The sequence below is a fragment of the Somniosus microcephalus genome, chromosome 31, assembly GCF_052327205.1.
Source record: "Somniosus microcephalus isolate GS21.2 chromosome 31, FLI_Smic_1.0, whole genome shotgun sequence".
Taxonomy (NCBI): Eukaryota; Metazoa; Chordata; class Chondrichthyes; order Squaliformes; family Somniosidae; genus Somniosus; species Somniosus microcephalus.
Window position 1 is genome coordinate 21,779,877 of NC_141017.1, and position 23,999 is coordinate 21,803,875.

At 48.7% G+C, this 23,999-nt stretch overlaps 1 protein-coding gene across 1 annotated transcript in view; it reads left to right on the forward strand.

The window, feature by feature from the left end:
- LOC147097621 (epoxide hydrolase 4-like) overlaps positions 1-7,614 on the forward strand; it is a 48,148-nt gene extending 40,534 nt beyond the window's left edge. Inside the window, exon 7 of the mRNA XM_085971593.1 lies at positions 7,415-7,614. Coding sequence (XP_085827719.1) covers positions 7,415-7,439 — 25 coding nt within the window. The 3' untranslated portion in view covers positions 7,440-7,614. The remainder of the gene's footprint in view (positions 1-7,414) is intronic.
- Positions 7,615-23,999: the final 16,385 nt, after the last annotated feature.

Here is a 23,999-nt window from a genome sequence, read left to right on the forward strand (position 1 = left end):
CACCCCAAACCCTACCATTGTGGGAACCCCCCTCGCCCCAAACTCTACCATTGTGGGACCCCCCCCCCACTCCCTCACCCCAAACCCTACCATTGTGGGAACCCCCCTCACCCCAAACCCTACCATTGTGGGAACCCCCCTCACCCCAAACCCTACCATTGTGGGACCCCCCCCTTGCCCCAAACCCTACCATTGTGGGATATCCCCCCCCACTCCCTCACCCCAAACCCTACCATTGTGGGACCCCCTCTCACCCCAAACCCTACCATTGTGGGACCCCCCATCGCCCCAAACCCTACCATTGTGCGACCCCGAGTGTCAGCTGTGGCTCAGTGGGTAGCACACTCGCCTCTGAGTCAGAAGGTTGTGGGTTCAAGTTCCCACTCCAGGGACTTGAGCACATAAAGCTAGGCTGACACTCCCAATGTAGTGCTGAGGGAGTGCTGCACTGTCGGAGGTGCCGTCTTTCGGATGAGACGTTAAACCGAGGCCCCGTCTGCTCTCTCAGGTGGACGTAAAAGATCCCATGGCACTATTTCGAAGAAGAGCAGGGCAGTTCGACCCGGTGTCCTGGTCAATATTTATCCCTCAATTGCTGCCATGTTTCCCACATTACAACAGTGACTTCACTTCAAACGTACTTCATTGGCTGTAAAGTGCTTTAAGACGTCCTGTGGTCGTGAAAGGCACTATATAAATGCAATTCTTTCTTTTCTTTCTCCCACCATACTCTACCTTTGTGAGCCTCCCCCAATACCCTAAGAGCCAATAGTAACTTTCAAAAGGGAATTGGACAAATACTTGAAAAGGAAACATTTGCAGGGCTCTGGGGCAAGAGCAGGGGAGTGAGACTAATTGGAGAGCTCTTTCAAAGAGCCGGCACAGGTGCGATGGGCTGAATGGCCTCCTTCTGTGCTGTAAGATTCTATGCCTGACTGCTCGACTGCTATTCAATGGCCACTGCTGGAACGTGTGCCCGTGTCAATGTACGGATTGGCTTCACCCCCAGACTATTCCGAGCCGATGATCTCAGCCAGCGACAGCAGTTGGGCTCTGCAATTGGCCCTCAGAGTCCCTAGGCTCGAGAGGCAAAAAAATACACCCAATTGTAAGACTCATACAGCACAGGAGGCCGTTTGGCCCATCGCGCCTGTACCGGCTCTTTAAAAGACCAATCCAATGAATCCCACCCCTCCCCTGCTCTTGCCCCATAGCCCTGCAAATTTTTCCTTTATAAGTATTTATCCAATTCCCTTTTGAAAGTTACTGTTGAATCTGCTTCCACCGCCCTTCCAGATCATAACTCACTGCGGAAAAAAATGTCTCATCTCCCCTCTGGTTCTTTTACCTTGAATCCTCTGGTATCCGACCCTCCTGCCAGTGAAAATAGTTTCTCCTTATCTACGCTATCAAAACCCTTCAATATTTGAACACCTCTATTAAATCTCTTAACCTTCTCTGCTCTAAGGAGAACAACCCCAGCTTCCCCAGTCTCTCCACATAACTGAAGGGCTGGATTTTGGCAATGGGGAGCTTTTGGAGGCAGGACTGTTGCTTGTCAGGTTTTAGTCCCGCCTCCACCAACTTCTGGCCAACCCACGCTATTTTTCCTTGATTGACATTGTTAAGTCCACCCAGCGGGCTTAGCAGGCCAATTAAGGGAAAGCCAGTTACAGAGAACGTCAGCGTATGAAATTTTTGACAGATGAATTGTCATCATTTGACAGCTTTAAGAAGCTGTCAAACACTGACATTCTCTGTAGTTTGATGAGTTCTTGAATTCAAGACTCACCAAACCTCTTTCTTTAGCAGAAATTCAATGGTTGTTGCATCGGAGAATGCAGCAGCCATCTGTCATCTCTGCCGTGTAGATGCGAGACTTTCCCCATCCCCAACTCTTGAAGCCTGCAGGAAGAAACAAAGGCAAGTAAACTTTTTCTAACACTTTCCACTTGCCTCATTTACTCACCTCTCCACACTTGCACCCATCACTTACCTTCACAGTGCACTTCTGCACCCCTCCGACCCCCGTGGACCCAATGCTCGCCTCGGTGACCCTGGCGGGGTTCGCAGCCTTCAGGAAGCCCGCACTTGTGTGGGTAAAATGGGGATAATCCTCTTATCTACCTGTTAACAGGCAGTTAAGTGCCTGTAATCCCCTTCCCGCCTCCATGGAGACGGGATCCGGCGTGGGTCGGCTACCCGCCTCCTGGCAAGATGGCACAGAGGCGGGTTGGGGGTGGGATGGGTACCTGCCCCCAGATTCTGCCATTTTCCCTACAGTCCCGCCACCATACCTGCCTCCCCAGGGCTGGCAAGATCGCGCCCAAAGTCTCTCATCCCTGGTACCATTGTTGGTTGAGGGATCAGTGTTGTTCAGGATATCAGGGAGAACTCCCCTGCTCTTCTTCGAAATAGTGCCATGGGATCTGTTACTGAGAGGGCAGACAGGTTTAACATCTCATTGGAAAGATGACACCTCTGACAGTGAAGCACTCCCTCAGTGCTGCCCTGGAGTGTCAGCTTGGATAATGTGCTCATGTCATTGGTGTGGGACATGAACCCACAGCCTTCTGACACAGAGGCAAGAGTGCCACCCACTGAGTCATGGCTGACACTGAATAACGACACAAGATTGTTCCTTCCGTGTAGCGGCCCTTTGCCCAGTTGTTTCCAGCTCTACTCTGATTCTCGCAGCTTTATTTAAATTGCAGTCAGTCAGTACTTAGTACAAATTCTTCCCCCACACTACTTAGAGCGGATTAGAAGGGTTTATGTAAACAAAAGGTCATTGAAGATTAACGAGCTGTTATTTACTTATTTTACTTTTTGCAATCAGTGCAACTTTTACCGAGGTGCGAACTAGTGAGTAAGCACAGGCGTTTCTGCCCGAAACAAACAGGGCACTTTAGAGGCTATAACCGACAACTTTAAAATTGACGTGTAATGAAATCTGTTTGTCTTGATCCTGTATTCGTTTTGCACTCATGTATATTACCCTCCCCCACTGTGTATAGTTTCACTTCCTCTTTCCCGACTAACCTGGGAGGTTCCAGGTCTTGGCTCTTGGCTCTGCCCCTGACTTCTCTTACATAAAGATCCCAGGATCTGTATGACTCATTCCTGTGAACCAGTCGGCGTGTTGAGATGTTAGCTCTGATCTTAGTGATTAAAAGCCAACTTGTTTAAGTCTGGCCCATCAATTTTAATCACTAAAGAATACTAGGATGGATCGACTCCTAAAACCAGAGCGTCTGGACTTGGATCCACATTCTGCTGAAGCATCAAATCAATTTGGACACTGGCTCGAATGCTTCGAACTCTTCGCGGGGGCCTCATCCGCTAGCGAGGTAGATAAACTGAGTCTACTGACTACTCGCGTAAGTCATCGGATTTATTCGTTCATCCGGGACGCCACCTCTTACACGGAGGCCATCACTATCCTGAAGGCCCAATACCAGAGGCCGGTAAACGAAGTGTACGCCAGACATCTGCTGGCTACACGCAGGCAGCGACCAGAGGAATCAATGGACGATTTCTTACAGGGCCTAAAGGACCTGGTCCGGGACTGTAACTGCAAGGCTGTGACGGCCAACGCGTACTCTGACGAATTGTCCGCGATTCCTTCATCACGGGCCTCAAATCGAATTATATCCGGCAGAGACTGCTGGAGAAGGAGGTCCTGGACTTAAAAAAGGCAGTGGCCACTGCGCGATCGCTGGACGTGGCCCAGAAAAACTCTGACTCTTATTCTTCCGGCCATGCGGCCCTCACCGCCTCGTGCGCGCCGAGGGGGCCGCCATCTTGGAATCAGCCATCTTCCCCATCCAGGTCTCAGACCAGCTCTACGCCGCCGGAGTCCCCACACAGAAGTTCACCCAGGAGTCCTACTACAGCGGCAATGTCTCGAGGCCCGAAATGCTACTTCTGCGGCCAGGCCAAGCACCCCAGACAACGATGCCCAGCGAAGGACGCTACATGCTTCAAATGTAAGAAAAAGGGGCATTTTAGCAAAGTCTGCAGGGGGAATCCGATTTCCAACTCCGTCACCGCCTCGTGCGTGCCGTGTGGGCCGCCATCTTGGGATCCGCCATCTTTTCCCGACTCAACGGCCGCCCAGGGCCCAACAGTGGCTTCGATCGCGGTGGATCAATCCAGGCCACACCCGTTGACAAAATCCATGATGGACATACAGGTAAACGGGAATTTAACGAAATGTTTAATTGACTGTGGGAGTACCGAGAGTTTTATCCACCCTAGCCTGGTACGGCGGCACTCATTAACGGTAGCCCCTACACGGAGCAGAATTGCTATGGCTGCTAAGCCCCACACTTCGGACATTTTGGGCTACTGTGTGGTAACACTGACTGTAAAAGGCACGGACTACAAGGATTTTAAACTCCTCATGATGCCAGAACTCTCTGTTAATGTAATCTTGGGCCTGGACTTCCAGTGCCACCACGAAAGTGTCACGCTAGCATATGGCAGGTCCCAGCCGCCACTCACAGTCTGTAGCCTATCAACCTTAAAAATCAGCCCGCCCTCTTTATTCGCTAATCTCGCTCCGAACTGTAGGCCCATAGCGACCAAAAGTAGACGGTACAGTCTGGAAGACAGACACTTTATCAAGGCGGAAGTGGACAGACTCCTGCGGGAAGGCATTATTGAATGCAGTACCAGCCCGTGGCGTGCCCAAGTAGTCATAGTTAAAAATAGCGAAAAGAAACGGATGGTAATTGACTACAGCCAGACTGTTAATATTTATACCCAGCTGGACGCCTACCCTTTACTCCGCATATCAGAAATGGTCAACCAGATTGCGCAATACCGAGTCTTCTCGACTATCGACCTCAAATCCGCGTATCACCACCTCCCCATTAGAACGGAGGACCGCCCATACACCGCCTTCGAGGCGAACGGGCGCCTCTACCATTTTCTCAGAGTGCCCTTCGGGGTAACAAATGGGGTCTCGGTCTTCCAACGTGAGATGGACCGCATGGTTGACGAGAATAAACTACAAGCTACCTACCCCTATCTGGACAATGTCACTATCTGCGGGCACAACCAGCAAGACCACGATCTAAATCTTGCGAGAATTTTTAAAAATGCCCTAAAGCTGAATCTAACCTACAACGAAGACAAATGTGTCTTCAACACAACCCGTCTCTGTATCCTCGGCTGTGTGGTGGAAGATGGGGTAATTGGACCGGACCCTGACCGATTACGCCCCCTAAAGGAACTGCCCCTGCCACACAATCCCAAAGCTTTAAAAAGGTGCCTGGGATTTTTTTCGTATTATGCCCAATGGGTGCCCAATTACTCTGATAAGGCCCGACCCCTCATTAAATCGACGTCCTTCCCACTATCAGCTGAAGCTCGGGAGGCTTTCACCAGTATTAAACAGGACATTGAAAGGGCTGCAGTGTGTGCAGTGGACGAATGCATTCCCTTTCAAGTCGAAAGCGATGCGTCAGACTTTGCCTTAGCTGCGACCCTCAATCAGGCTGGGAGACCTGAGGCCTTCTTCTCCCGAACCCTTCAGGGACCTGAAATCAGGCACTCTTCTGTCGAGAAGGAGGCACAGGCTATAGTGGAGGCAGTGCAGCACTGGAGACACTACCTAGCCGGCAAACGTTTCACCCTGCTCACCGACCAGCGGTCGGTGGCTTTCATGTTTAATAACAAACAAAGGGGGAAAATCAAGAATGACAAAATACTCAGGTGGGGGATCGAACTATCCACGTTCGACTATGATATTATGTACAGGCCGGGAGCCCTTAATGAACCCCCAGACGCCCTATCGCGGGGAATGTGTGCCAGCATTCATACGGACAAATTACAGGGTCTCCACAACGACCTCTGTCACCCAGGGGTCACCCGACTATACCATTTTATAAAGTCCCGCAATCTGCCCCACTCCATCGAGGAGGTCAGGGCAATGACCAGAGCCTGCCGCATCTGTGCGGAATGCAAGCCTCGTTTCTACAGGCCTGACCGTGCACACCTTATCAAAGCCACACGGCCATTCGAGCGCCTAAGTCTGGACTTCAAGGGACCCCTTCCCTCTGCCGACCGTAACGTATACTTCCTCAATATCATTGATGAATATTCCCGCTTCCCCTTCGCCATTCCCTGCCCAGACATGATCAGTGCCACGGTCATCAAGTGTCTCTGTAATCTATTCTGCATGTTTGGCATGCCGAACTACATACACAGCGATAGGGGGACGTCATTCATGAGTGACGAGCTGCGCCAGTTCTTGCTCTCGAAGGGGATAGCCACTAGCAGAACCACTAGCTACAACCCCCGGGGTAATGGGCAAGTGGAAAGGGAGAATGCTACTGTTTGGAAGGCTGTCACGTTAGCCTTAAAGTCAAAAGGCCTTCCGACCTCCTGCTGGCAGGAAGTCCTCCCAGACGTGCTCCACTCCATAAGGTCTCTGTTATGTACTGCCACTAACGCTACCCCTCACGAAAAGATGTTCGTTTTCCCCCGGAAATCCACCTCGGGCATATCTCTACCCGCGTGGCTGACGTCTCCGGGGACAGTACTATTGCGGAAGCACGTGAGAGGCCATAAAATGGACCCCCTTGTGGAAAAGGTACAGCTCCTCCATGCAAACCCTCAGTACGCCTATATCGAATACTCTGACGGGCAAGAGGACACTGTTTCCATAAAAGACCTCGCTCCCTCGGGGAGCAGAGAGAACGATGGGAGACTACCCGATGAAGACCTACACTACAAAGAGACAGGACGCCCAGAGGTATCAATACCCAACTTTAACCTGGAAGACACTGCAGATAACCTGGAAGACACTGCGGAGGCCCGAACAGCGGAGGAACCAGAATCCACTCCCCTAGAGGCACCCCAACTGGCTTTGCGCCGATCACTGAGAACTGCAAAACCTCCTGACAGACTCACTTATACCAACTTTTAAGAAACATCACCCCGATGGACTAAATCTATAGAAGGGGTGAATGTAATGAAATCTGTTTGTCTTGATCCTGTATTCGTTTTGCACTCATGTATATTACCCTCCCCCACTGTGTATAGTTTCACTTCCTCTTTCCCAACTAACCTGGGAGGTTCCAGGTCTTGGCTCTTGGCTCCGCCCCTGACTTCTCTTACATAAAGATCCCAGGATCTGTATGACTCATTCCTGTGAACCAGTCGGCGTGTTGAGATGTTAGCTCTGATCTTAGTGATTAAAAGCCAACTTGTTTAAGTCTATAACTTCTAGTTTTGTGGTTATTGAAGGCCCATCATGACGTTAATGCAAATAGCTAATGGTTATCGCTTTTTGGCTGATATAAGCGCCTGTGTGGCAAAGCCACTAAAAGACTCTCACAGTGACTTGTACAATTGCCTTTAATCATGTTTATTACCTTTTAATGTTGGCTCTGGTTAAACACAGCTGGATCGACAAAATCGCGATCTGACGCGATGATGTCATCACGTGGGTCATGTGACGACCCCAACGGCGGGAAACGTGTGACGTCAGAGGTAGAGGGCGTTTCCAGCCAGTCCTCGTGTGGAGTGATAGTGAATAGACCTGTTTAGAGCTTCTCCTGCATTTTCTTGTTTTGTAAAGTTTCAGTACATTAAACTCAGTTTGTTAACTACTAGTGAGTTTATAGATTCTTTGCTAGGAGTGCAGAGACTCCTACACCTGCCCATTTTAAATGTGGATGTTCTAAGTGGTGGGGAACTGTATAGTGAAGTCTTGCGTAGACTGCTCACTTCCTGTAATTAGCGCACACTTCCTGTAAATGCCACGCCAACCCCCTGTAACACTTTCGCTGTCACACTTTGTTGATAAACACCCCTGATGAAACAGTGTATCGTCTGACTCGTGAACACCGCCACGGGAGATCAGCTAGTCACGTAAAAATGCCTTTGTTTTATTTATTTACCGAAATAAGCTCTTGATAGTCTGTAGCTGCTCTGATTGAGGGAAGTGTGCAGCACACCACTTTTCAAAGCCTGTCTCAATTTGACGAATTCATTTTCTTGCTGATCCGGGGGAAATTTCTTCTTGGCCATAATGCCTTCTACAATTTGTTCCACGATATCGAGGTCCTGTTGGCACAAGAGAGTATTGATCTCTGAAACCTGCCAACTTTACAATAAGCCAGGACACCGGGGAGAACTCCCCTGCTCTTCTTCGAAATAGTGCCATGGGATCTTTTACGTCCACCTGAGCTCCCCAATTCCCTTAATCACAGACAGATATTTATGGATTTCCACTTTTCTTGCTATCCCTGCTTGCTTATTTTCGAAGGATTTTGTTGCATCTGTGGTCAACTTAATCGGTGAATCGGAAACCCTGACTCTGTGATTGTATCACAGTTCTCCTATCCCTGGTTGTTTCGTGGTACTGACAGATCACCCTGGGACCCCTGTACTTCTATGCGTCTTTTTCAACCCTTAACCCACTACACGGTCTGCACTTGCCTGGCTCGCCAATTTTGCCAGAGATTCCAAAGGAGACTGGGCCAATATGGTGTGTAGTGAGTATATTTCATTAACAAGCTAACTCACTAGCAAAGCACAACCCTTCCACTCAAGAACAAGTTAAAGCGATTAATACAGCAGGCACAATGTTACCCGATGCTGCCAGGAGGAGCGTTGGCGTCAGGACTATTCCTTCTCTGCCTCAACACGTGGAACTTTTTTGTATTGTTTTATACCTTGCCTTATCTTGCTGTTTGTATTCTTTTCAGTCTGGCTATTGGGGGAGACTGATAGCTGCTAATTGTGGGAGAATGATTGCTGCAAAATCTCATCAAGGGCTTTTTGGCCTGTAGGAAAAGCATGCTGGGATACTTAGCCTTTCCAGTACCGCTGTCATGCAGTCTCAGCTTGATGACGCCCATTCTCAGGTTGATTTTTGAACGATAAGGGAGTCAAGGGTTACGGGGAGCGGGCAGGAAAATGGAGTTGAGGCCAAGATCAGATCAGCCATGATCTTATCGAATGGCGGAGCAGGCTCGAGGGGCCAAATGGCCGACTCCTGCTCCTATTTCTTATGTTCTTGTGTACACACGTATAGAGGTTCTAGGCTATATCGAGGCTAAGTTTCCCTTCTCGGAGGGGAAGAGAAGTCGCCTCTTGCCCGTCCAGAGAAACCTGGTGTCATATTTCAGAATTTTTGGAACTATTTTCCACACAACAATTTTGCAAAAAATGAGTTACCTTTAAGTGTATTTTAAAAGCACGGTGTATTAATGTGTTAAAATAAAAGGCTCTGATAAGCAACGTTCTTGCTAAGCTGCGCGGCCGCGGGACCGTCTGGAGGTCCCGCGCAGGCCGCTCACCGACTTCTCAATGGAAGAAAATGCGTGAAAATTTGAATGGGCCGCGCAGCCCGTTAAAGGGACTGTGCACGGAAAAAAAAATTAGAGGGAACATTGTTGATAAGTATGCTAATGAGCTAACTTTAATATTGTTTCCTTATAGACTGTAACTCTCAGAAAACACCTCACACTTCCCTCCCATTCTTTCTGTCTCTTCTCCTTCTCCTACCCCTCCCCTCCTTCCACCTTGCTTCTCAAACTCCCCATTTCTATTTCCCTCCTCCTCTCCTCTTTGTCTTCTTCACCCTCTCCTCCTCCCTTCCCCTGCTCTTCTCCTTCCCACCCTTTCTCTTTCTCCCCACTCCTCTCCTCTTCCTTCCCCTTCATCACCCCTCACCTCGTCCCTGGTCCCTCTCCCTCATCTTCTCTTCTACTTTTTCCTCTCTGCCCCCTTCCCCTCTCCCATCCCTCTTCACTCCTTCTCTCCCCTCCTTCTCATCCCTCCTCCTCCCCTCACATGTTCTCTTCCCCCCCCACTCCCTCTCTTTTCCCCTCTCCCTTATCCTCTTTTCCCCTCTCGCACTTCCCCTGCTCCCCTTCCCCCTTTTAGCCCCCATATCCTAATCCTCAGCCTCCTCTCCCTTATCCTCCTCTCCCCTCCTCCCCAATACCTCTCACCCATATCCCCAGTTCCCCTCCCCACCTCCTCACCCTCCCTGTCTCCACCCTTTCCCTATCCTCCCTCCCTCTCCCTCTTCCACTCCCCTTCCTTCCCATGCTAGTTCATATAATCACTGTGACCTCTTACCCTGCTTGATCTGAAATCTGCCTTGGTCATCACCCCACAATTACACCAGGCGAGGTCAATAACTGTATGATTTTTTTGTGCCTTATTTCCGTTTTCTCCCTTTCTCTTCTCTTGAAAGCATTGTCCCACCACGAAAGCGCTTAAAATCACGCCGGCCATTCTGGGAAATAGCTGCCGATATTCATGCAGCTGGTGTCGACCCACTATCCAGATGGAGGGAACCGTGGGACTCACGCCACATAAAGAACCAACACCTCATCACTGCCCCAACAGCAGAGGTCCCTGGCTTCGACCTCCCTCGAAGACAGTGGACAGCACTCAACCCAATCCGCACAAGGCATGGACGATGCGGCCGCCTGCTCCACAAGTGGAAGATGAGGGACGGCCCGAAGTGTGACTGTGGCCGTGAGTCCCAGACCATGGAACACATTGCATCAACCTGCCCACTGAGATCTGCTGCGGGAGGCAGCTCATTTCTCCCCTCAGCCCCTCAGGAGACCATCGAATGGACAGCCAAACTAGACATCCCATCATAAGCTTTTCCCATCATTCGAAACAACAATTGACTCATTCTGGGATACATTCCCATAGGTCTCTAGTACCTCACTCAATTGCCCATTCTTCATGTCTGAGACTCAATGGTGAGTGTCTGTAGGCTATTTGACTGGGATGGGGATATCACAGATAAATCTGATCCTGTCCTTAACCAACACAGATAGACACTCAGTCGCAGGAGTCACTGAATAGGAACCCAGAGCAGGAACCCTGGCTGATTTTTCCTCCTCCCTGGCATGCAGAGGCACAGAGGCGAATTGCAGTAATCCTACCGTGATGAGAATGTGGAACTCTCTACCACAGGGAGTGGTTGAGGTGAATAGCATAGACGCATTTAAGGGGAAGCCAGATAAACACATGAGGAAGAGGACACTAATAACTTTCCACGGAATGCTAGGGAACCAAGGGTCTAGCGAGAAGGAAGAATTAAAGGAAATTAGTATTAGTAAAAACATAGTGCTGGAGAAATTAATGGGACAGAAAGCTGATAAATCCCCAGGGCCTGATAATCTGCATCCCAGAGTACTAAAAGAGGTAGCCATGGAAATAGTGGATGCATTGGCTGTCATCTTCCAAAATTCTATAGATTCTGGAACAGTTCCTGCAGATTGGAGGGTGGAAAATGTAATCCCACTGTTTAAAAAAGGAGGGAGAGGGAAAACAGGGAACTACAGACTAACATCAGTAGTAGGGAAAATGCTAAAGTCTATTATAAAGGATGTGATAACAGGACACTTAGAAAATATCAACGGGATTAGACAAAGTCAACATGGATTTATGAAAAGGAAATCGTGTTTGACAAACCTACTGGAGTTTTTTGAGGATGTAACTGGTAGAATAGATAAGGGAGAACCAGTGGATGTGGTGTATTTGGATTTTCAGAAGGTCTTTGATAAAGTCCCACATAAGAGGTTAGTGTGCAAAATTAAAGCACATGGGATTGGGGGTAATATACTGGCATGGATTGAAAATTGGTTAACAGACAGGAAACAGAGTAGGAATAAATGGGTCTTTTTCGGGGTGGCAGGCGGTGACTAGTGGGGTACCGCAGGGATCAGTGCTTGGGCCCCAGCTATTCACAATATATATCAATGATTTGGATGAAGGAACCAAATGTAATATTTCCAAGTTTGCTGACGACACAAAACTAGGTGGGATTGTGAGTTGTGAGGAGGATGCAAAGATGCTTCAAGGCGATTTAGACAAGTGAGTGAATGGGCAAATACATAGCAGATGCAGTATAACGTGGATAAATGTGAGGTTATCCACTTCGGTAGGAAAAACAGAAAGGTAATTATTTAAATGGTGCTAGATTGGGAAATGCTGATGTACAGAGGGACCTGGGTGTCCTTGTACACCAGTCACTGAAAGCAAACATGCAGGTGCAGCAGGCAGTTAGGAAGGCAAATGGTATGCTGGCCTTCATTGCAAGAGGATTTGAGTACAGGAGCAAGGATGTCTTACTGCAGCTGTACAGAGCCTAGGTGAGACCACACCTGGAGTATTGTGTGCAGTTTTGGTCTCCTTACCTAAGAAAGGATATACTTGCCATAGAGGGAGTGCAGCGAAGGTTCTCCAGACTGATTCCTGGAATGGCAGGACTGTCGTATGAGGAGAGATTGGGTCGACTAGGCCTGTATTCACTAGAGTTTAGAAGAATGAGAGGGGATCCCATTGAAACGTATAAAATTCTGACAGGGCTAGACAGACTGGATGCAGGGAGGATGTTTCCCCTGGCTGGGGGGTCTAGAACGAGGGGTCACAGTCTCAGGATACGGGGTAGGACATTTAGGACTGAGATGAGAACTTTCTTCACTCAGAGGGTGGTGAACCTGTGGAATTCTCTAGCACAGAAGGCTGTGGAGGCCAAGTCACTGAATATATTTAAGAAGGAGATAGATAGATTTCTAGACACAAAAGGCATCAAGGGTATGGGGAGAGAGTGGGGATATGGTATTGAGATAGAGGATCAGCCATGATCATATTGAATGGCGGAGCAGGCTCGAAGAGCCAAATGGCCTACTCCTGCTCCTATTTTTCTAAGTTTCTATGAGAGGAATAGCAGGAAATGCTGCTAGAGTTAGATGAAGAAGGGTGGGAGGAGGCTCGTGTGGACCATAAACACCGACATGGACCAGTTGGGCTGAATAGGCTGTTTCTGTAATTCTATGTAATATCACTGGCTCTGGTGAGATCAGTTAACTCAATGCCGATCAGGAATATTGCAACTGTTTACCAAGAACACTGCGACATAACTGGGAACAATTTATAACTTACTTGAATTGAACCGTTTTCATGGCTTTGCTGTGTGGGCTCGGAGTGATGCCCTGGAACAGAAACAACGCAAATTAGTGGGCAGGACCCTGTTGTTCCTCAACACAACTGAACTCCAGAGACCAAGAATAAATTCCCTCGACCTTTCAAGCCACATTCCTCGCAACACAAGTACAACCGTGTCAAGAGACCTTAGTGTCGTAGTGTACTCCTTCAGCAAGCATCGTGTAGTCAAAATATACACTGCCTTAACATGTGAACATCCAGAATTGACGGGCAGGTAAAGACCATCAAGCCTACCCCACACTCATGCTAGCTGGAGCATCCTGACTAGATACTTCTTCCCCCACCCCTCCCCCCACTCCTGTAGCCACGTGATCTCCCGGGAGAGGCAAAAACCCAGAGAAAAAAAACCATCAAGGTCAATAAGGGAAAGAAAATTCCTCTCCAACCCCCTCAAGTGATCGGAACCAGTGCAGGAGATCACACGGACCAAGTGGTATCTATAACACTTGCCTTCTATATGATGCGATCTCTGCTCCAGTCAGGAACCGGTCCAGCTCCCTCTTGAAGACCCACCCCACCAGCCGGCAACATTCCAGGGGCTCACTACTCTCTGGGAAAAGACGAACCGCCCAACATCCAGTCTATTCTGGATCTCACATAGTTTAAACTTCCAGGTGAAACAGCGATTTACTTGTACTTCTTCCAATCTAGTATACTGTATTCGCTGCTCACGATGTGGTCTCCTCTACATTGGGGAGACCAAACGCAGATTGGGTGACTGCTTTGCGGAACACCTCCGTTCAGTCCGTAAGGGTGACCCCGAGCTTCCGGTCGCCTGTCATTTTAATTCACCGCTCCATTCCCACTCAGACCTCACCGTCCTCGGCCTCTTGTATTGTTCCACGGAAGCTCAGCGTAAACTCGAGGAACAGCACCTCATCTTCCGATTAGGCACTTTACAGCCTTCCGGACTCAATATCGAGTTCAACAATTTCAGATCATAACCTCGGCCCCTATTACATTTTTACTTTTATTTTTTATCCACACCTTTGTTTTGGCCTCCCCCCCCCCCCCCCCCCCAGCTTTCTTTTTTTCTCTCTCCCACATGGCAGCTGTCTCCCATTCTGCCAGCGCATTTCACACCTAATCTAGAGCCGTCTTTTGTCTCCACTAGTCCTATCACCGTCTCGTCTCGTTTTGAATACCTCTTAATGTCTCTTCACTTCTCTTTTGTTCTCTCCCAGCCTGGCCTCTTAATCTATTTCATTTCCTGTGCTTCTTTAGTCTTGACAAAGGGTTTACACCCGAAACGTTGACTCTATTTTCTCTCGACGGATGTTGCCTGGCCTGCTGAGTTTTTCCAGCATTTTCTGTTGTTATTTTAGTTTAAACTCATGTTCCCTGGTCCGCCCCAATCTGTTAAACTGGAATAATCTCTCAATAGGCACGCTATCCAGCCCTTTAGTTATTTCATAGATAAGAACTGTGAGCCCAGGTTTCCTCGGGGCGCGAGAAACAGTCCAGTTGTAAATTGGCCAGGGCAAGTTGGACGGGACCCAGAATCAGAATCGAAGAGTCACCGCTGGCAGTTTCCAATAGTTGGAGCTTCCGTCCTTCCCAAAGCTCACAGGAGGCAGGGCGGGAGAGGGGAAAGGAATTTCTCATGGTAGAATTCCTTCGATCCTCTCCCCCCACCCCCCCATTTCTATTCCTCCCAGTGATCTGGGTGCCGGGAAGAATCTGGCAGCAGGTTGCTGTAGATGGAGGCCACCAGGGTCTCCAGGCCGGAGCCATGACCTGGAAGACCCCGGACGTACCTCACGGACATGTTTTGATCAGCCCTCCTATAAAGGGGACTGATCAGCCGGGGGAAGGATGCTCTTTCTGGGGTCTGTCAGTGGCGAATCCCACATTCCCCACCAGTTCCTCTGGCAGCCACTCATTCAGGCGTGGACACCCACTGAAACCATGCTACTGAGCTGACCCAGATATCCTGATGGGGTCAAGATAGGAGCAGAGGTCAGGGACCACACTTATGATAGCAGAGCGAGATCAAAGATCTTCTGGCAAGTGCCTTTAAAGACTATCTGACTATATCATTAGTATTTTTTCTTTGATTTATTTAAACATGGTGTCAGCCGTGGCTCAGTGGGCAGCACCCTCACCTCTGAGTCAGAAGGTTGTGGGTTCAAGTCCCACTCCAGAGACTTGAGCACAAAATCTAGGCTGACACTCCCAGTGCAGTACTGAGGGAGTGCTGCAATGTCAGAGGTGCCGTCTTTTGGATGAGATGATAAACCGAGTCCCCATCTGCCCTCTCAGGGGGACATAAAAGATTTCATGGCACTATTTTGAAGCGCATGTGAGTTCTCCCCGGTGTCCTAGCCAATGTTTATCCCTCAACCAACATCACGAAAAACAAATTATAGGGTTATTATGACATTGCTGTTTGTGGGAGCTTGCTGTGTGCAAATTGGCTGCCACGTTTCCTAAATTACAACAGTGACTACATGTCAAAAAGCACTTCATTGGTTATAAAGCACAAAAGCTTGGTCAAAGAGGTAGGTTTGAAGGATTGTCTTAAAGGAGAAGGGAGAGGTAGAGAGGAAGAAAGGTTTAGGGAGGGAATTCCAGAGCTTAGGATCTATGCAGCTGAAGGCACGGCCGCCAATGGTGGAGCGAAGAAAATCAGGGATGCTAAAGAGGCCAGAATTGGAGGAGTGCAGAGATCTTGGCGGGTTGTAGGGCTGGAGGAGGTTAGAGAGATAGGGAGGGGTGAGACCATGGAGGGATTCGGAACAAAATGAAAGAAAGAAAGATCTGGCTCCTTTCATGACCACTGGACGTCCCAAAGCGCTTTACAGCCAATGAAGTACTTTTGAAGTGGAGTCACTGTTGTAATGCAGGAAACACAACAACCAATTTGCGCACAGCAAGCTCTCACAAACAGCAATCTGATAATGACCAGATAATCTGTTTTAGTGATGTTGATTGAGGGATAAATATTGGCCGGGACACCGGGGAGAACTCCCCCTGCTCTTCTTCTGAAAAGAGCCATGGGAGAGCAGACGGGACCTAACGCTTTAACGTCTCATCCGAAAGACGAGGAGGATGAGAAGTTTAAATTCGAGGCGTGGCTGGAAAATGACCCCCTCTGCGAGGCAAACTAGTGCCCCAAGGCCACGGGACAGGGTAAATAAAAGGCATCGGTCACGAACTTGGAACAAGAGAATTAAAGACAATGAGAAGTCCAGACAGCGATTACGCATACTCAGTTGCTGAAAATCTCGATTAATTTTTAGAATCTCATTTTCTTCCTCCTCCGATTGCCTCCTCTCCTGGGCACTGGGGTTGCCAACTCTGGCTGGGTGTATTCCTGGAGGCTTCATCTCATGACCTCTCACCTCCAAACGCCCCGCTCGGTCAAACAACCTTTCCCACCCACCACCCCCCCCATCTCCGATATTTTTATATAACATTAAATAAAAGTGTTCAGAGAAAATGAAAACAAAAACACCCAATTTTTTTTATACCCCTATGATTTTTTTCTCCCTGCTGTTGCTGGCAGCAGTGTTAACCTTTAATTCCTGGAGACTCCAGGACAGTCCTGGCGGGTTGGTGACCCTGCTGGGCGCAGACTTGCCTGAGTTTACAGCCAGCATCTGCACTCCAATGCCTCGCACAAGAGGACCGTCCTTCATGAGTGTTTCTAAACAACGAGTGTCCAGAGGCAATTGGTGAGGATGGGTGATGCGTCCTCACTCAATACCCACACAGGGATCACTGGACAGGGATCAGGAATGCGAGCTCCGCTTGATTTATCCCCTCCCCGTTACAGTTGCACCACCTGCAGACTGGAGTTCAAACGAGAGACCTTCCTGGATGATTGCTTTGCGGAACACCTCCATTCATAGGCTCAAGCTCCACAAATAGAGGCATACAAAAGCAAGGAAGTTGTGAGGAACCTTTATAAAACACTGGTCCGACCTCAACTGGAATATTGTGTCCAATTCTGGGCACCGCACTTTAGGAAGGATGTGAAGGCCTTAGAGAGGGTGCAGAAAAGATTTACAATAATGGTTCCAGGGATGAGGTCACTTCAGTTACATGGATAGACTAGAGACGCTGGGGTTGTTCTCCTTAGAGTAGAGAAGGTTGAGAGGAGATTTGATAGAGGTGTTCAAAAATCATGAGGGGTCTAGACAGAGTAGATGGAGAGAAACTGTTCCCATTGGCGGAAGGGTCGGGAACCAGAGGACACAGATTTAAGGTGATTGGCAGAAGAACCAAAGGCGACATGAGGAAAAACCTTTTTACGCAGTGAGTGGTTATGATCTGGAATGCACTGCCTGAAAGGGTGGTGGAGGCAGATTCAATCGTGGCTTTCAAAAGGGAAATGGATAGGTACCTGAAGGAAATAAATTTGCAGGGCTACAGGGAAAGGGCGGGGGAGTGGGACTAGCTGAGGTGCTCTTGCAAAGAGCCGGCATGGGCCGATTGGTCTTCTGTGCTCTAACCATTCTATGATTCAGTCTCCAAGCGTGACCCTGAGCTTCCAGTCACTTGTCATTTTAATTCTCTGCCCCACTCCCACTCTGACCTCTCGGTTCTCGGCCTCCGACACTGTTTCAATGAAGCTCGAGGAACAGCACCTCATCTTTCAAATAGGCACTTTACAGCTTTCCGGACACATCATTGAGTTCAACAATTTCAGATCATAACTCCCCTTTCTTCAAACAGCAGCTGTAGGTATTGATTCTGCTGTTGCCATTTACACCTCCTCTAGCCCCATCTTTTGTTTCTTTTCTTTTCCCATTACTCCCATCTTTTGCCTCGCACAATCATCCCTTTAGTCATTTAATCTCTCCTGCCTTCCACCCTGTCACAGACCTTCCCTTTTGTTCTTTCCTCCCCTTTCCCTGCCTTTGCACTCGCTTAAATCCTGTTACATCTCCCAACGTTTTCCAGTTCTGACAAAAGGCCATCGACATGAAACGTTAACTCTGTTTCTCTCTCCACAGGTGCTGCCTGACCTGCTGAGTGTTTCCAGCATTTTCTGCTTCTATTTCAGATTTCCAGCATCCGCAGTATTTTGCTTTTATTACATTATATAAGAGACCTTCCTGTTCTGTATAGTATCACACAAGGAGGCTATTTTTAACCCCCTCAGTCCTGGGCCAGTGTTAACTCTTTAACAGAATCTATCACCTCCTCCTTTTACATACTGCCCTTCTTGACCAAACCATTAGCAAAGTTTAGTTTAACTTTAGTTTGTGTTAACGCCCTTGTTGGATTGAGTGCCGCCCTACTAACAGACTACAGGAAACTCTCGATTTACCGGCACCTAAATAACCGGAAATCTGTTAACCGGCAAAATTCAGGAGTAGGTTCAGGTAGGTTTTACTTCATATTAGAACATAACATAAGAAGTAGGATCAGGAGTAGGCCATACGGCCCCTCGGGCCTGCTCCGCCATTCAATAGGATCATGGCTGATCCGAACCTAGACTCACGTCCACTTCCCTGCCCGTTCCCCATAACCCTTAATTCCCTTATCAGCTATCTCTGTCTATCTCCGTTTTAAATTTATTTAATGTTGCAGCTTCCACAGCTCTCTGAGGTAGCAAGTTCCATAGATTTACTACCCTCTGAGTGAAGAAGTTTCTCCTCATCTCAGTTTTGAAAGGGCAGCCCCTTATTCTAAGATTATGCCCCCCTAGTTCTAGTCTCACCCATCAGTGGAAACATCCTCACCGCATCCACCCGATCAAGCCCCCTCACAATCTTATATGTTTCGATAAGATCGCCACTCATTCTTCTGAATTCCAATGAGTAGAGGCCCACTCAACCTTTGCTCATAAGTCAAACCCCTCATCTCCGGAATCAACCGAGTGAACCTTCTCTGAACTTTAGTGCCCGTTCCTGGATCTGTGGCCGTGTAACCGGGGTTCCTGCACCCGTTGCCATGCAACAGGGTCGCCTGGATCTGTGGCCGTGTACGGGGCTCTCGTACCTTTTACTATACCTCTCTGTAATCCGGACTTATTGATAAACCGGCACCACGCTGGTCCTGTCGGTGCCGGATAAAAAAGAGTTTCCTGTAACAATAACGCATTTGAGTTGCCATCACTTACCCAGGATTGTATAAAAGTATCTGGATTTCATGGTGTCCTCTCGTAGACTCTTTTGCGCTCAGCAACTGTCACTGCTCATTGCACCCAGATACTCTCAGTAACTCATTGCCACTACAGATCTGCTGATAAACATGACACCGAGCCACACCCACCAATTGTGCTTATGAGATGGCGATCAGGGCAAGCTCACAACTTGGACAGGACTTTCCGAGTTTATTTTGTATTTTTAAGTATGGAGGAAGAACTCAGATTCTGAGGACTAAAAGAGCTTTCAGGTTAATGTAAATCTCCTTCCCATACACAAATAAAAAGAAAGATTTGCATTTATGTAACGGCTTTCTTGACTTCAGGACAGTGCGGTGAGGGAGGGATTTCCAGAATTTTGACCCAGCGTCGATGAAGGATTGGCGATCTGTGTCCAAGCCAGGATGGTGTGTGACTTGGAGGAGGACTTGGAGGTGGTGGCGTTCCCCATGCGCCTACTGCCCTTGTCCTTCTAGGTGGAAGAGGTCGCGGGTTTGGGAGCTGCTGTCGAAGAAGCCTTGGCGAGTTGCTGCAGTGTATCTTGTAGATGGTACAGACTGCAGCCACGGTGTGCCGGCGGTGGAGGGAGTGAATGTTTAAGGTGGTGGATGGGGTGTCGATCAAGCGGGCTGCTTTGTCCCGGATGGTGTCGAGCTTCTTGAGTGTTGTTGCAGCTGCATTCATCCAGGCAAATGGAGAGTATTCCATCACACTCCGGACTTGTGCCTTGTAGATGGTGGAGAGCCTTTGGGGAGTCAGGAGGTGAGACACTCGCCGCAGAATACCCAGCTTCTGACCTGCTCGAGTAGCCACGGCAGTTGTGTGGCTGGTCCAGTTGCGTTTCTGGTCAATGGTGACCCCCAGGATGTTGATGGTGGGGGGATTCGGCTATGGTAAAGCTATTGAATCGGCTCTTCAATGCAGTATCCACCTCAGGGATACCTTGGTATTTCTCCCACCACCATTTATATAGTGGCAGTAATAATTTGGAGCGGCTTTTGGGCAGAAGTGGGGAAAATGGCTTTGAGGTGTTAGCCATGGCCACCTGACACTGCTTAGATGTGGTGGGGCGCACTCCTGCCAGGTCTTAAAAGGCACTGGTGATTTTTGGGGGCGGGGTGGGGGTGATATTAATTCTAGTACAATATTAGACTCAGGGTTTTGAGATGATTGGCCCCATTGACCTCCCCAAAGCCAGCAGAAAATGGGTGGCAGTTCCAAGGAAACTCTAGTTCACCTAGTTGTTGTGTATTTACCTTTAAGGGAATAACTGGTCTCAGACTGCAGTACCGGCAGTGACCACCCCTGTATAAAAGACCCTAGCAGGCTTCTGTAGTTTCAGTTTCCAGGTTGTCTCCATTCAGTAAAGACTTGTTATAATCAACTCCTGCAGTCCGTGCCTCAATTATACACGGACATAATACTGGCGACGAGTAAGAAACGAACTTACCTGCAACTCGGCAGCACCTCAGACGACGTTATTGAAGGTCGGAGCCAGAAGAAAGAAAAAAAATAATCCAAGGAAACTCGAGAAACGGGCGTCGACCGTGGGCAACCGCCCTCCAAATCATCGAATTGAAAAAATTGCAGGAGAGACTGTCGAGAGCCAGGCTTGGTTCTCCAGTCTGTGGTTTCCCAGCTAATCGGGCTGGTGGCAGGTAGTGCACTGATCCTTCCTGGGCTGCGGCGGGCTAGAGCTCGATCGGGTGGCTCTGCAACGAGGCCGGGCAGCGAGTCGGGAAGCAAAGAGAGAGAGAGAGGGTGGAGCACTCAGGGCGCGGCCGGTGCTTCGAAGCCGGGCAGCGTTCGGACCTAAGAAGAGGGAGGGAAGTGTCCCAGAGGGTCCGCTCCACGACGGGAACGGTTCTTCAATTAACGGAGCAAATATTGAAGCGCGATAGAAAAATAAAATACCGCGGAGAGCGGCGTTGGCAGCAGCGATCGGGGAGGCGCGAAGACCATAGGGCGTCGCCATTACAGGATAGTAAAATAAATATAATCGCCAGCAACAGCGTTGTCAGCAGTGGCAGCGGCAGGAAAGCGCGGGAGGCGCCATCTTAACTCGGCGGGGAAGAAGGAAAAGCACGGGAGGCGCCATCTTAACTCGGCGGGGAAGAAGGAAAAGCACGGGAGGCGCCATCTTAGATTTTCAAGATGCCAAAGACTGGCGATATCACTGCCTTCGATAATGCAATAGAAGACTGGACCATGTATGTGGAAAGAGTCGAGGTACATTGCAAGGCAAACGAAATAGCCGATGAGAAAAAGGCATCGGTATTGCTAAATTTAATGGGCGCAAGAACGTACGGCCTATTGCGGGACCTGATTACTCCAGCCAAACCGAAGGCGAAGAGTTTTAACGAAATTGTTGCTATCCTACAGGAACACCTAAATCCTACACCGCTGCTGATAGCAGAAAGATTTAAATTCCACAGGAGAAATCAGCATAAAAATGAGAGCAATGCTGATTACCTTACGGAACTACGCAAGCTATCAAAGCACTGCCAGTTCGGAGCAGGACTGGCAGATACCTTACGGGACAAATTTGTCTGTGGACTCCTGAGTGAAGGAACCCAGAAGAGGTTACTCTCAGAGAAAGAGCTGACACTAGATAAGACTTTCAGCGTGGCAGTATCGTACGAAGCAGCAGCAAGGGGTGCTGCGGAAATACAACAAAAGCCACAGGAATATGGCACCCACGAAATGACACGGGGATTTGCAAAATGTTATCGCTGCGGCAGAACAAACCATGACCAGAAGGACTGCTGGTCCAAGGACAAAATATGCAGGAAATGCGGAAAGATGGGACACATTGCACGAGTTTGCAGGTCTGGGAAGAAGACCAACGACAACAAAAAGGCTACTAAGGAACCGTACAGGAAAGTACAAAAGATGACGGACAGTAGTTCCGAAGACCAGATGAGCGATAGTGAATCCGGGAACAAGAGACTAAGCTGTCTCAAACTTCACAACGTAATCGCAAAAGAGGATCACCGAACCATTTGGGTCACCCTCACGATAGCAGGGTCCCAAGTCAAAATGGAATTGGATACAGGATCAGCTCTAACCGTCATGAATCGATGAGACTACGAGCGGCTATTCTCACACATACCCTTGAGAGAGACATCCATTGTCTTGAGGATGTATACGGGGCAAAAATTATACCCCAGAGGAAAAATAAGGATACCTGTCGAATACAACGGCAAGAAAATACGGAAATTGTATCTCTACATTCTGCAAGATGCTGGACCACCGTTATTGGGACGTGAATGGATCAGAAAGATAAGTTTAGACTGGCACTCCATTCAGGCACTGACGGTGGCTGGTAAAAAGGATGACAACGTCACTCCTGGACGATTGTCAACAATCTTAGCTGACGCCAAAGAGGTATTTCAACAAGAACTGGGCACTCTTAAAGGCGTAACCGCCTCAATAAAAATAGAGGAGAATGCAATTCCCAAGTTTTTCAAAGCAAGACCGGTACCATATGCAATTCGCCCAGCCGTCGAGGCAGAGCTGGAGAATCTGGAGAATGCAGGCGTGTTATCTAAGGTAGACTGGAGCGAGTGGGCGACACCCATCATTCCTGTCATGAAAAAAACGTTAAACAATAAGTCTGAGGAACCAAGGAAGGTTCGCATCTGTGGGGACTTCAAGGTGACGGTGAACCCAGTCCTTCACACAGTACAATATCCTCTTCCAAGGATAGAAGATATCTTTGCCTCACTATCTGGAGGGAAGCGTTTTACAAAAATTGACCTAGCACAAGCATATTTGCAGATGGAGGTTGAAGAATCCTCTAGGAAGTATCTCACGATAAACACTCACAAAGGTCTTTACCAGTATAATCGACTGGTATTCGGAGTAGCATCAGCTCCGGCAATATGGCAAAGAGCGATGGAACAAGTCCTGCAAGGGATTCCGGGGACTCAGTGTTACTTGGACGACATCCTAGTGACAGGTGAAGATGACAGTGAACACCTTGCCAACCTAGAGTAGGTGCTCACTAGACTACGTGAACATGGGCTACGAGCCAATCGCCCCAAGTGCGAGTTTTTTAAGAAACAGATATCGTATTGTGGCCACGTGATTGATGAAGAGTGGTTGCATAAGTCCCCTGACAAAATTGAAGCGGTAGTTAAGGCTCCAGCGCCTGAAAATGTGTCGCAACTGAGGTCATTCCTCGGATTGGTGAATTACTACCATAAGTTTTTGCCGAATTTGTCCATAATTCTGCATCCACTGAACGCCCTACTACGAACAGGAGTAGCATGGAAATGGAGCGATGAATGCAAGCGGGCCTTTCAGAAGAGTAAGGACCTAATCACTTCGAGAGAAGTATTGGCTCACTACAACCCATCACTACCGATAAGACTGGCGTGTGATGCGTCTCCCTACGGCATTGGGGCGGTACTGTCACATAAATTCCTTGATGGTTCAGAGAGGCCGATAGCTTTTGCATCACGCTCGTTAACTTCAGCCGAGCGTAACGACGCCCAGATTGACAGAGAGGCCCTCAGCCTGGTGTGGGGGGTGAAGAAGTTCAATCACTACCTGCACGGTCAGAAATTTACTCTACTAACTGATCATCAACCTCTCATCTCCATTTTCAACCCTCAGAAGGGCGTACCGATAATGACGGCACAATGGCTACAGAGGTGGTCCCTTTTCCTAGGGGCTCACCAATATGACATCGAGTACAAAGGAACTAAACAGCATGGGAATGCTGATGGATTGTCGCGCCTACCGTTGCCGACGGTGGAAGAGGAACTGGCAGTGGATCCAGTGGAGTTATTCCACTCGACTATAGTCGAATGTCTCCCTGTGACGAATGCAAACATAGAAAAGGAAACACGAAATGACCCGACACTCTCCTGGGTCTATGATTTAACGGTGAAGGGAT